General features: G+C 38.9%; 1 protein-coding gene across 1 annotated transcript in view; it reads left to right on the top strand.

The window, feature by feature from the left end:
* RETREG1 (reticulophagy regulator 1) overlaps positions 1-12,773 on the top strand; it is a 72,646-nt gene that overhangs the window by 9,026 nt on the left and 50,847 nt on the right. Inside the window, exons 2-3 of the mRNA XM_020781289.3 lie at positions 8,545-8,651; positions 9,097-9,127. Of these exons, the coding sequence (XP_020636948.3) occupies positions 8,545-8,651; positions 9,097-9,127 (138 nt within the window). The remainder of the gene's footprint in view (positions 1-8,544; positions 8,652-9,096; positions 9,128-12,773) is intronic.

The following is a 12,773-nucleotide window of genomic DNA, read 5'->3' as shown; positions in this document are numbered from 1 at the left end:
GTCCTTGTAATTCAATAAACATTTCTGAACATACTTATTTGAAATGAGATAAGGGGCTTTTTCTATTCTTTTTATTTATTTGTTTTCAGTGGCAAACCTTTTCAGTGCCTCGAGTCAGTTTGCCCAGAACAGTTAAGTCGGCAACTTTATAACAGCCACTGGCAGATCTATTGCTGTTAGCTTAGAGAAGAGAAGGGCCTTTTCCTACTGAGAATTAGTTTTATTGGTTGACCATAAATTCCAGTCTTATGAGAGAGGAAGAAAAATTTAAACATCTCCACTTTCTTCATGCCATGTATGATTTTATACACCACTGTCATGCCTATCACTTACTCCTCTTTTTCCCAATAAAAGCTTTTACAAACATTGAAATGTTTCCTTAGAGGGGAATTGCTCCAGTCCCTTGATCATTTTGGTCACCCCTATTTCTGCCCCCCTTCCCCCCCCCAGCTACACAGTTCTTTTCCAAAGAGGGCCACCAGAACTTTAGACAGTGTTTCAAACATGCTGAACATTGGATTTATGTAAGATCTTGAAAACATTGACAGTTCTATTTTCATTCTTTTCTTTTTATGAGTCTCACATAGAATTTGCCTTTTTCATAACTGCTGTGTGCTGAGTTTCCCTTTTCAGTAAGCTGTCTACTGGGACTTCAAGTTCTTTCTTTATTGATCACTATTTATTAATGTCCAATCAGTATATTTTTGTTGTTAGTGTCCAATCAGTATATTATTGTTGAAGGAGATGTTGGAGGAGGCTCTTGAGAGTCCCCTGGACTGCAAGGAGAACAAACCTTTCCATTCTAAAGGAAATCAAGCCTGAGTGCTCACTGGAAGGACAGATCCTGAAGCTGAGACTCCAATACTTTGGCCATCTCATGAGAAGAGAAGACTTGCCAGAAAAGACCTTGATGTTGGGAAAGTGTGAAGGCAGGAGGAGAAGGGGATGACAGAGAATGAGATGGTTGGACAGTGTCATCGAAGCGACCAACATGAATTTGGCCCAACTGCGGGAGGCAGTGGAAGACAGGAGGGCCTGGCGTGCTCTGGTCCATGGGGTCACAAAGAGTCAGACACGACTAAACGACTAAACAACAACAATCAGTATATAGAGGGTTATGTGTTTTTGACAAATGAAATGTTAATATAATAAGATCAGTGCATGCATACATTACACACCCTGTGTTTGTGTGTATACTCTGTTTGCCTTATTTTTTCAGGAGCCCTCTCTGAAGGAAAAAAAATCCCAGTCTGCATGCATACACCACATATATAGTGAAGAGAAGCACAAAGAATTCATGAAGCTTCTCTTTAGTAAGTGCTCAGGTGCCCCATCCAAACAGTCTGACAGTTTTAAATGCCTGCATCTTCTGGAAACTTAAGACATGGTACGGATTTTGCTAATAGAATGTGCACCCTTCTGCCTTAACAACTAGGGATGTGCCTGGCAAAAACTTCTATTTTTGTTTCATTTCTATTTCAAGGGTTGCCTCTTTTCATGCTTTTCGTACATAGGTTCTTTTGTTTAACATAGAAGCAGCTGCCTCTTTTGGGTAATTTTGTTTTCCCATTTGAGTTTTCAGGCACTAGTCCAAAAAAGCACTGAAGAACCTTTAAAAGTTGCCCCAAAAATGCAGAAGCAAGGCAATGAGGAAATCTATCTATTCTAAAATCAGACAGCAGTACAGCTGACTACCACCTCCAAAACAGTTCCCCTTCAAAGAGATCAAAATGTTAATCTTTAACAGAATAAATATGCTAGATAGCCTAGTGGTTTAGGAATCTGGCTGCAGAGCCAGAGGTTGGGAGTTCAGCCTCCACTGGGCCTCCTGTAAGTAGAGCCAGGCTGTGTGGCCTTGACCAAACTGCACAGTCCTGGGGCGCCCCCAGAATAAGGGAATGGTAAACTACTTCTGAGTATTCTCTACATGGAAAACCCCGAAAAGTATCAACATAAGTCAGAATGGACTTGATGTAGTAGTAGTATTACCCTGTTTCCCCCAAAATAAGACTTCATTTCAAAATAAACTCTAGTACGATTTTTCGGTATGCTTATAATATAAGCCCTACCCCCAAAATAAGCCCCAGTTAAGTGAAACCCCACTCTCCACCATTTTGCAGTAACCAGAAGAAGATGACGGGACTGTATTTGACTAAATGTAGATTGTACATGAAAAAATAAATAAAACATCCCCTGAAAAGACGCCCTAATGCATTTTTGGAGCAAAAAATAATATAAGACCCTGTCTTATTTTCGGTTGCAGCATAGAGTTGGTCCCATTGAATCAATGGAACTTACAGAGATGCTGACTCAGTAAATCGCCACTGATTCGATGGACCCATTTTGTTGTGACTTACTAAAAATTAGCCCCCTATCCCCAAAATACCAAGAAAAGCAAGCAAATAATGGCAAAAAATATACACTCAGAGACCACCAACACTACCACCCTGAAAATGACAAGACTGTGGAGAGATATCTTCTTCCCCCACCTTTTGATACAGTACTTTTTTCCTGTTCTCTTTGAGAATAGTGCAGCACGCAGGCAGGCAGGCAGGCAGCAAAAGTAATCCAAAAGAAAAGGATGTTGGGGGCATGGAGGAATCCCCAAAGAAATTGATGCAGAAAGTGCAAAAAGCTATCCCAAGGAGGCCTGCTGGCTCCCCCCATCCCACCCAGATATTCTGATTGTCTTTTTGCAGCTGCCCTTGCAATGTGAAAGAAATGTCAAATGAAAGAGGGAGAGACAAAAGAGCACAGAGCTTTTGTGTCCACCTGTTTCGTTGCTGTAAATAATTTATGTCTAAGGGGCTGTCTTTTGGCAATCAACATAAGAACGCAAAAATAAGAAAAGATCTTCCTTTGTGTCTGTGGTTTTTTTCCCCTTTTGATCGAAACCTTAAAGTCCCATCTTCCTTGCCCAATTTTATTGAGGGCCCCCAGGTTCTGTGGTCTTGGATGGACTTACACATACATACTGAGACCCATCTTACCTGGAACAACTTGGAATTGTAAGGTTGTTTTGACAACCATAAGCCTGAGAAACTGAGAACAATGAAACGTTTGGGTGAGCAAGTGGATCACAGTTGTCAGAAGATTTGAGGTGAATATAATCACGGACACACTAGAGCCCACTGTATCAGATGCCACCTATCATACCTCACAATAGGAGACAGTGGAGCCTGGACAGGTGGGGTGAGGGACCTCCTTTACATGATCCCAGATGATCAGCTGGTGGAATCCTTGGGAGCCTGCTCTTTGAATATGCACTGTCTTCTGCAGATAAAATCATTTGCATTTGCCCTAGCTTTTATACTGCAGTTATCACAGTGGACATAACCAAGACACTATTAATGTTCGAATGCATGCATTTCAGCTTGTGGATGAACTTTTTGAAGGTGGAGGCTACCCCTTGCTCATTAGATCTTTGCTCTTTATTACTGGAATTGCTGAAATGACAGCTTCACAAGGTAACAACTGTATTAATTCCTTACCTCCCCTTTTTGTTTACACTGTTCTTCCTTTTGCTTCTCCTTGATGCTAATTCAGATCATACCACCTTTACTTGAGAAGGAAACCACTTTATGCCGTTCAGTTTACTGTTTGTTCTGCCCTACTTCATTTATTTATTTATCAGAGAGCTTTAATTTCTTCTACCCCAGTGCTCATTTTTTCTTTTTTTATCCTCCTCCTCTTAATCAGGATTTCTCTCTTTCTGGGTTGCCATATTCTAGTTCCCTAAATCCAGGCAGTCATATTACACATATTGTGCAAACTTTTCTCTTGTTGTGCAAATAATGTAGTGGATCATGAAAGGTTTGACTAGTACATAGCGCACACCATCATCAGTTTCCTGTTCAGAAGCACTCATTTTAAAGGTAGATCATAAACAGGATACCGGTGTGTGGGTTTTCTTCGATGCTTTCCCTGTAGTGTACAGCTGCACAATGTGCAGACCCAAATGTTTTGTGCATTCCCATGTTCTTTCTTTTCCACAGGTTAATATGGCCTTTCCTCTCTCAGAGCTCCTTTGACAGGGGCAGTACATGTAGAGGTTCAACAGGCACAGCTTTCTAAGCAATGCATCTTCCACAAAGTTTGAGATTATGCTAAATTTACATATATACTCAACCTATTCTTAGACCTCTTCTGCAAAATAGGAACAGTTGCACTGGCCTTAATCAGGATTAGGCTCACTGTGAAGATTCTTCTTTTTCTCTGCTCATGTTAGAAGCAATCCAGCAGTATTTCGGGAGTGGAAAGATCAACCAACAGGGTGCTGTTATTGCCCAAAGGATGCCCAGATACGTTCACAGTCCTCACATTCTTCAGGAAAGCTCCTTCCATGTCCCCTTAAGCATAATTGAGCTTACCTGAGGGAAGTGCTTGTTAAGTTCAGAAAAGACTTTCAAAATGCAAATTGTTGGTCTTAGCATTAAAATTACATTAATATAGCCTTAAATGAAATATAACTTTGATCCAGGGTAACATTTCTCTGAGACTGGAGCTGGATTCTATTTTGAAATTTTGACCTGAGAACCTGTCTCTTTGAACAGTTATAGGAGGCTTCCTATTTTTGATATAAAGATCCTGCCTTTAAAAAAAATCCATTAATAATGCAATCCTATACATGTTTACTCAGGAGGAATTACCATTCATTTTAATGAGGCTTAACTCTGAACAAATGAATAGATTTAATCTGAAGGACAAAGTTACTCTGGATCTTTACCCTCGCTTCATTCTCACTCTCATTCTGGGGTGTGGGTGTGCGCGCACGCAGCCATCTTCCAGTAACTGATTCTTGTGCTCTTCCATTGTAGAGATCAAATGGTCACTCTCCAGTTTTAAATCTCCTTAGGCCCCCAAAAGGTGATGTCAGTCATACCTGCTTATTCCTGGCCACTGGAATAAGCTGTCCTATGTCTTATTTAACAGCTCGGTCCTATGCGTACTTCCTGGCACTTTCCACTGAGATCTATGGGACCTATTCTCAAGTAGGTATGCACAAGGCTGAAGTTTCAGCCTAAGACCTTTTGTGAAATTGTGCAGGCAACAGAAGCATGGAAGATCCCGAACACCGGCAGAGTGGTTATGCTTTTTCTTTTTATACCAATTGGCCAATAAGTAAAGGGATCTGAAGAGAGCAACAAAGCAGAAGGGGCCAATGGCAATCCTTTCTCACCTCACTGGTTGCAAAAAGCAGCTCTCTTTCATCAACCACAATCTTGTAGACATTAGCCAAGGGAGCACCAAAGGAGAGAATATGTTCATACTGAAACACTTCCAGCGGCCGGCCTTCTCCACGCTTGTAGACTGAAACAGCATCAGCACTGACACCCAACCAAAGTTCTTGAGGGAAGCCCCCTTCTTTACACTAGGGAAGCAAAAAACAGAAAATCAGAAAGAGAATGGAAACAAACTACTGTGTTTCCCTGAAAATAAGAAAGGGTCTTATATTAATTTTTGCTCCAAAAAACGCAATAGGCTTTATTTTCAGGGGATTTTCCCCCATGTACAACAATCTGCATTTATTCAAATATAGTCACGTCTTCTTCTGGTTGCTGCACAATAGTGGAGGGTGGGGTTTCACTTAACTGGAGCTTATTTTTGGGGTAGGGCTTATATTACAAGCCTCCTGAAAAATCATACTAGGGCTTATTTTCAGGTTAGGTCTTATTTTTGGGGAAACATGTTAAGTGACCATCTACATACTATGTACAATATACAGTGGTGCCTCGCTTAGCGATCGCCCGCTTAGCAATGGGGTTTTGGCCATCGCCAGAGCGATCGGTTAGCGATGGCCCCTATGGGGAAAAATAGCTTTGCGATGATCGCGGGGATGCGATCACCGCAAAGCCCCCATTTTCGGCCAGCTGATCGCCACCAGAAAATAAAATGGCAGCCCGCTGTGTTGCCTCGCTTTAGAGGCACCGAAAATGGCCGCCACAATGGAGGATCTTCACAAGGTTAGTTTTAAAGCCCATAGGAACACATTAAACAAGTTTTAATGCGTTTCTATGGGCTTTTAAAAATTGCTTAGCGACTTTTTTCCGGAGCGGATTAACGTCGCTAAGCGAGGCACCATTGTATATAAAATTTATATATAGCAAGCCTCGGGTAGTGTGGTTAGAAGTCAGATAAAGGCCTTCAAAAGAAAGGAAGGAAGGACAGACAGACAGACGGACCTAACATCTTTATGGACTTTGACTAGAAAGCATGATGTTAGAAATAATTTCAATCCTTTCTCCAATTTTAATGTGGTTCAAAAAATTAAATATTTAGGAGTTGTCATCACCAAAAAACAAAGCAATTTAATGAAAGAAAATTATTCAGAAAGAAATTCAGAAAAATTTTGAGGAATGGAGCAAATTACAGCTCTCATTTATGGGAATACTATTAACAATAAAAATGATGATTTTACCAAAACTATTATTCCTATTTCAAAATCTTCCAATGCTATTGAACTTTAAGTACTTTAAGGGCTTGGACAGCTTGACATCAAATTTTGTCTGGAAGCCTAAGAAGCCAAGAATAAAACTTAAATTGTTACAAGATCTGAAAGATGGGGGGAGCGGGGGTTACCGAATTGGTTACTATATTACAAGGCTAGTACTATGACCTGGATTAAAAAATGGATAACTCTCGAAAATCAAAGACTTATGAAATTGGAAGGACATGATCTAAAAATGGGATGGCATGCATATGTATGGTATGGGAAGCATAAGGAACACTCACGTTCTGGAGAACATATTCCCAGGAAGGCCTTAGGGATAGTATTGCAAAAATTTCAAGCACAAACCTATAAGAAAATTCCATTGTGGGTGGCGCTTATAGAAGCGTTCACATTAAAAGTGTTGAACCAGAAAGGAGCATTGACTACATATGAAAATCTGTTAACTAAAGAACAAAAGATAAAAGATAAACAAGAGTTAGAAAAATTAGGTGTGGCTGTTGATTGGTGGTCAATGGTGAAATTAGAATCAAGATACAAAAAAGATAGGACTGTGGGTTTCTTCAAGGGCAAAGTGCAGGTGGACAGACTGTGGTTATATACTGATGAGAAAATAATAAAAGGTATACATATTTATTAGAATATGATCTAGAGGATGAGAGGGTGAAAGAGATGATGGTAAAATGGGCAAAAATTTTTTGGATATAACAAAGGTCTTGATGACTGGACTAAGATGTGGAAAGAAAGTTATAAGATGATTAAACCAGTAAATCTTAGAGAAAATATCCTCAAAATGTTTTATAGATGGCATTATATGCCTGTAAGACTGGCAAAAATATCAGAGGGTAACAGCAATATGTGTTGGAAGTGTAAAAAAAAATGCAGGAACTTAGTAACATATGTGGTGGACATGCGAAAAAGTCAAAAAATATTGGACACAGGTGTGGGAAATAGTGAAAGACGTCACTCAGCAGAAATTAGATATAAAACCTGAAATGGCATTATTGAATATTATGCCAGAAATTAATTATAAAAAAATGAAATATTGTCTAATGTACATACTCACAGCAGCCAGATTACTCTGGGCTCAAAAATGGAAAAGCGAAGAAACTCCAACGATAGAAGAGTTGTTAAAGAAGCTATGGGACGTAGCAGAACTGGACACACTATCAGAAACACTATGGGAACAATCAAGACACTATGTAAAACAAAGCTGGAAACTAATATACTCTTGGGCTCAGAGGAGGACAGGAGTTTAGCGCAAATTTGATTATATATGCATACGTATTCAGTTCGCACTGGGAACCCAGCTGGAGATAACAGAGAGTCAATGAAGTTGGAGTCTCTGACTCCATAGGGGGGCGGGTTTAGCTCAGTAGGAGGGTTTGTGTTTTGTTTTTTTGTGTTGATGTTTTAGTTGTATGTTTGGTAGTAATTAAATCAATTAAAAAGTTAAAAAAAGAAAGTAACTATAATAGTTACAGTAGCAAGATTAATATTTGCAAAGCTTTGAAAAAGTGCAAATTAATCTTGAAGATTGGTATAAAGAAATTGCAGTTTAGCAATTAACAATAAGTTAACATGCAAAATGAAAATAAGAAGAATGGTAAAGGCTAAGGATATTAAAGATATATGGAATTTCTACTTGGAAAAAAAAAGAAATAATTTCAGTCCTTTCTGAAAAATTAGACTCATGTTGGTGCTAGGGTCTTGCAGTGTACCTCATGGCTTTTATGGTGCCTCAAAGTTCCATATAGTCATCCATGCCTTTTAGTAAATGCAGGATGTGAATGAAACCATTGGGAGAAGTCATGTGGAAGTACAAACTAAAGTGTTATCAGAATTGAATCTCTTTTCTGCTGCTACTTCTACAGGTAGTTTGCATCCAATGGTAGAATAATTAGACTTTTTAAAAAATTAATCTAGTAGTGGAACAGCTTTTAAACTTATCACCTGGCAAACTCTTCATATATTTGATGCCAGAACATTAACCATAGGCTTGCAGTTGTCTCCAACAAACTTTGATTTTTTTTAATGGAAAAAGTAGCTTTATAAATATGTACAATGGCTTGATGCTTCTGTTTTTCTTCTCTTAGGTTCCTTGCACTGACTCCTTGGCGATTGTTTCATCTGGTTTCACTCATGCTCCTTGGAATTGTCATGATGCAGATGATGAAGGAATTGGTGTTGTCTAGGGCAAGAGGTAAGTTTCTGAGTATCATGTATGCAAGTATTTCTCCTGGATGCCTGTTGACATCTATTTATTCTCATACCTGCAGCAGTAAAGGTTCCAAGATAAATTATATTAAGTAGAAGGGTGACTTACTTATGGCAGTGAATCACTATCTTTACTAATCTGCTGAAGAAAGTACTGCTCTGCTAGATAAAGTCCCTAGAGAGATTGAGTAAATTTATTCAGAAACATAATCAGATAGTCAGTCTCCTAAAAGGCATGGACCAAGGCCACATTCCAGAGTCCTTCAGTAGGCATATTTGAGGGCTGTGCACATGGGATGTGATTTCTTTCTATAGAATAGTGGAACCCTGGTTTGCGTTGTCACAAGAGGGTGAAGTATGCATTACAAGCACTGGACCAGGTGAGGGGAACTTCTTTGTGTACTGATTTATAATCCGTATCTTATTTTCAGGTGCACAGTTATGGCGAAACCTCATTGATGGGTAAGCATTAACAACTGATACATGCTAAATAACTTACTGTGGTGATAACTTATGCACCATTGTGGTATAGTGCTTCGAGTGTTGGACTAGAATTTGTGGAGACTTGGTTTTGAATCTTTACTCAGTCATGAACCTCACTGGACCAGACATGTTATCTGAGCATGACCTACCTCCCAGGGTTGTTGTGAGGATAAACTGGAGAGGAAAGGATCCATGTACACAGTACCTGTTCCTTGAGCTTGTTGTAGGAAAGAGAAGGTATGTACAGAATATATGAATAAGTTAGTGGAAGGCAACTTTGGTTGGGACTGAGGGCCAAATTTTCGTCCCAACATGCCATGATCGCCATACCAAGCCTGGAAGTGCCCAAAATTCAAGCCAAAAAACCACCACAAAAAAACAAAACAAAACAAAAAAGGCCAGCAGAACCATGCCAAATCAGAGAGTGACTAGCCATTGCTCCAGTATTAATGTTTTGAAGGATTTTTGAGCTGGGGGCAGGGTCTAAGGTATTCACAATGCAAAAATACTGTTCTGGAGTGCCCTGAGGAGCTGAAAGGCACATTTATAGTCCTGTCTCTGTTTCTAAAAAAATCAACATTAGACCATTTTCACTGAATTCAGTATAAGAAAAAACCTAGACACTGAGAATATTTTTCTCTGACTGTTATTGTTTTTTGTTTGTTGTTCTGACATATATACCATCCCATAGTGCTAAAGCAATCTCTGGATAGTTGACAACATAATTGCACAAACAACAGCTACTGTCAAACAAATACTATCCAGATTTGTTGTTTTTTAACTGTCTAATGTAAGGAAGAATTGTATGCCTTGCTGCAGGACACTTAGAGCTTTGTAGGACTCTCTCTTGGTTTTATCGCTAGTGTACTTGAAGTGAGAATATGTCCTAGAACAGTGGTTCTTAACCTTTGTTACTCGGATGTTTTTGAACTGCAACTCCCAGAAACCCCAGCCAGCACAGTTGATGGTGAAGGCTTCTGGGAGTTGCAGTCCAAAACTCCTGAGTAACCCAAGGTTAAGAACCAGTGTCCTAGAATACCCTCAACAGTTGGCTGCAGCTCTGAGTTGGGGTATCTGATGTGGGGGACACACTATTTCTGAGGGAGATCTGGAATGTTTATCTGATCTGTCGTTCTGAAACACCCCAAATCTCTGAGGAGCTCCAGATTTCCACGTAGCACAGTTTGGAGAAATTCTAAATTGAGTATTCTTTGTCAGTATTCATTTATTAATGATGCTACATATCATTTCTAGATTCTGGCAACGTTTATGGGGAAAAATCTTTTCTTTGATAGCCTGTGTTTGGGAAGCTTGGGTTGAACTGAAAGTATTTTAACTGCTTTAATAATGGAAGCATCTAACTGTGGTATTGCAATAGCTTAAGTAGTGTCTGTTTAGCTGCATTTATTAAATCTCTCTTTGACTAATATTAACAATATTGTTAAATTATTTCATAGTAGTTTTTTTAATTGTCTGGGCATTCTCCTCCAGTGTACTAACAGCCTTATGAGGCAGTACAGATTAGGAAATAGTGGTTGGTCCAAGGTAACCAGGAGATTTCATGGTAGACTACAGCTTTAAGATTAGGTTTCTCTATTCCTAGTCTGACACTGTAACCCCAGTACCATACTGGCCTCTGAATGGGTTGAATGAATACATGAATTAGTGAAATGCTCTGAAAGTAGTAGGTGTAACACTTGTTATGCCGTGTGTTGCTTATAGAGTGTGCACCTATATGTCATGGATGCTGTCTGTTCCATAAGTTGCTTCTCTTATTAGTGAATTTGGGAAAGTGTATGTTTTTAAATTATAAGGTAGTTGTGTGTGTATTAAAGCTCAGTGATGCTTCTGACAAAGAAATTCTGGTTGTGCATTCTCTGGGATGATCTGTTGATTATTCCTCTTGCAGAAATCATTAGCTATGGGGGAAGGTTATGTGAAATATCTATTAGTTTATTACGCTAGTATTCATACATCAGTCACTCATGTCTCCAGCATAGATTGTCCTCTTCCCTTTAAGACACTAAAGCATTTAACTATGGGGCACGATATCTATTGTGGTTCTCTTTCTTATACTTATACTTACAATGACAATAAATTATTATTATTATTATTATTATTATTATTATTATTATTATTATTATTATTATTATTATTATTATTATTATTATTATTATTATTATTATTATTATTATTATTATTATTATTATTATTTCTGAGGAGCAAGCCTGTGGTTTGGAGGAATAAGCCACGTGATTGGTGGGAAGCAAAGCTTTTTGCTGCCTTTCCTAGACTCTGCCTTCTAAAACATAGCTGGGCTTTAAAAGTAGCTTGTAATTGTGAAGGTTCGTCACTAAGTCCAGTTTGATTTGGGATGTTGTTTTTGGCTTGTTCCTTAGGGTATGACATATAGAATCATAACACTGTATTTGTTATGAGCATACACATGTTTACAAAAAGAATAGGGTGGGATTTGTAATGTTAATCATCCTTTTATGAAGGAATTAATTAATTAAGGTATTGATGCAAACTAGTGTTCCCGCATAACCCAGGATTTGAAAGCAGATTTTCACATTTCCCTGCTTCATTACTTCATGTGAGATTCATGAAACTCAGCCCTGTTGACTGTCAGATGACCATCCTGGCACCTCAGAAGAAAGAGTTCTACTTTTGGTTGTTGTGGGCTTTTCGGGCTCTTTGGCCGTGTTCTGAAGGTTGTTCTTCCTAACGTTTCAGCAGTCTCTGTGGCCGGCATCTTCAGAGGACAGAGTTTGGCCATCCGGGAGCACAGAGTGCTATCCTCTGAAGATGCTGGCCACAGAGACTGGCGAAACGTTAGGAAGCACAACCTTCACAACACGGTCAAAGAGCCCGAAAAACCCACAACAACCATTAGATCTCGGTCGTGAAAGCCTTTGCGAATACAAGTTCTACTTTTGTTTTTCTCTCTTACATCTTTATTGCTTCATTATTTCTGGCATTTTTATTTTAGTACAGTAAATCCCTATATCAAAAAAACTGTAGAAAAGCTTTTAGCAGGGGAAGTTAGAGAGTACAGCTTCTCCCTATTTCATCTTTCTGTATTTGGCCATACTGGAAACAACTACCCCTTTTTACAGAGTTTTAAGTTGTTTTGAGGACCTCAATAACATCCATTCATGTCCTTTGCTTGTTTCACTCAACACTTAGAGTAGTTGAAAAAGAAACATATTCCTGTAATATTCTTCCAAATTATTGAATGCATGCAGATTTGTGGAAACCTGTAACCAAAAATCAAGATAGGGTTGAGCGAATCTTGAATTTCTTGCTTGCCCCTTTCTTAACTGAAGATGTGACTACAATGCAGTATAGACCTCCAATTACTTTGAGTTTAACACAATGCAATTCAATTCAAAATTTCCCAACCATATTTTTTTTTAATCATGGGTGAAACACTTTTCTTTAAGGAATCACTTGTTTTTGAACACCCATTGGGAGGTTGTTTATTTTAAATTGCTCTGCATTGTGCTGTTTTTTTTTGTTGTTGTTACTGTTTTTTGGTTGTGTGAATGGCTTTGTTGTTGTATTCCTTGTGTGGTGGTGTTCCCTGTGCTGATGTCATGGTGATGTATTTGAGGTGATGCAG

The sequence above is a fragment of the Pogona vitticeps genome, chromosome 4 (genome assembly GCF_051106095.1).
Source record: "Pogona vitticeps strain Pit_001003342236 chromosome 4, PviZW2.1, whole genome shotgun sequence".
Classification (NCBI taxonomy): domain Eukaryota; kingdom Metazoa; phylum Chordata; class Lepidosauria; order Squamata; family Agamidae; genus Pogona; species Pogona vitticeps.
Note: the sequence above shows the minus strand (reverse complement) of the source record. Positions and strands in the feature narration are given on the sequence as shown.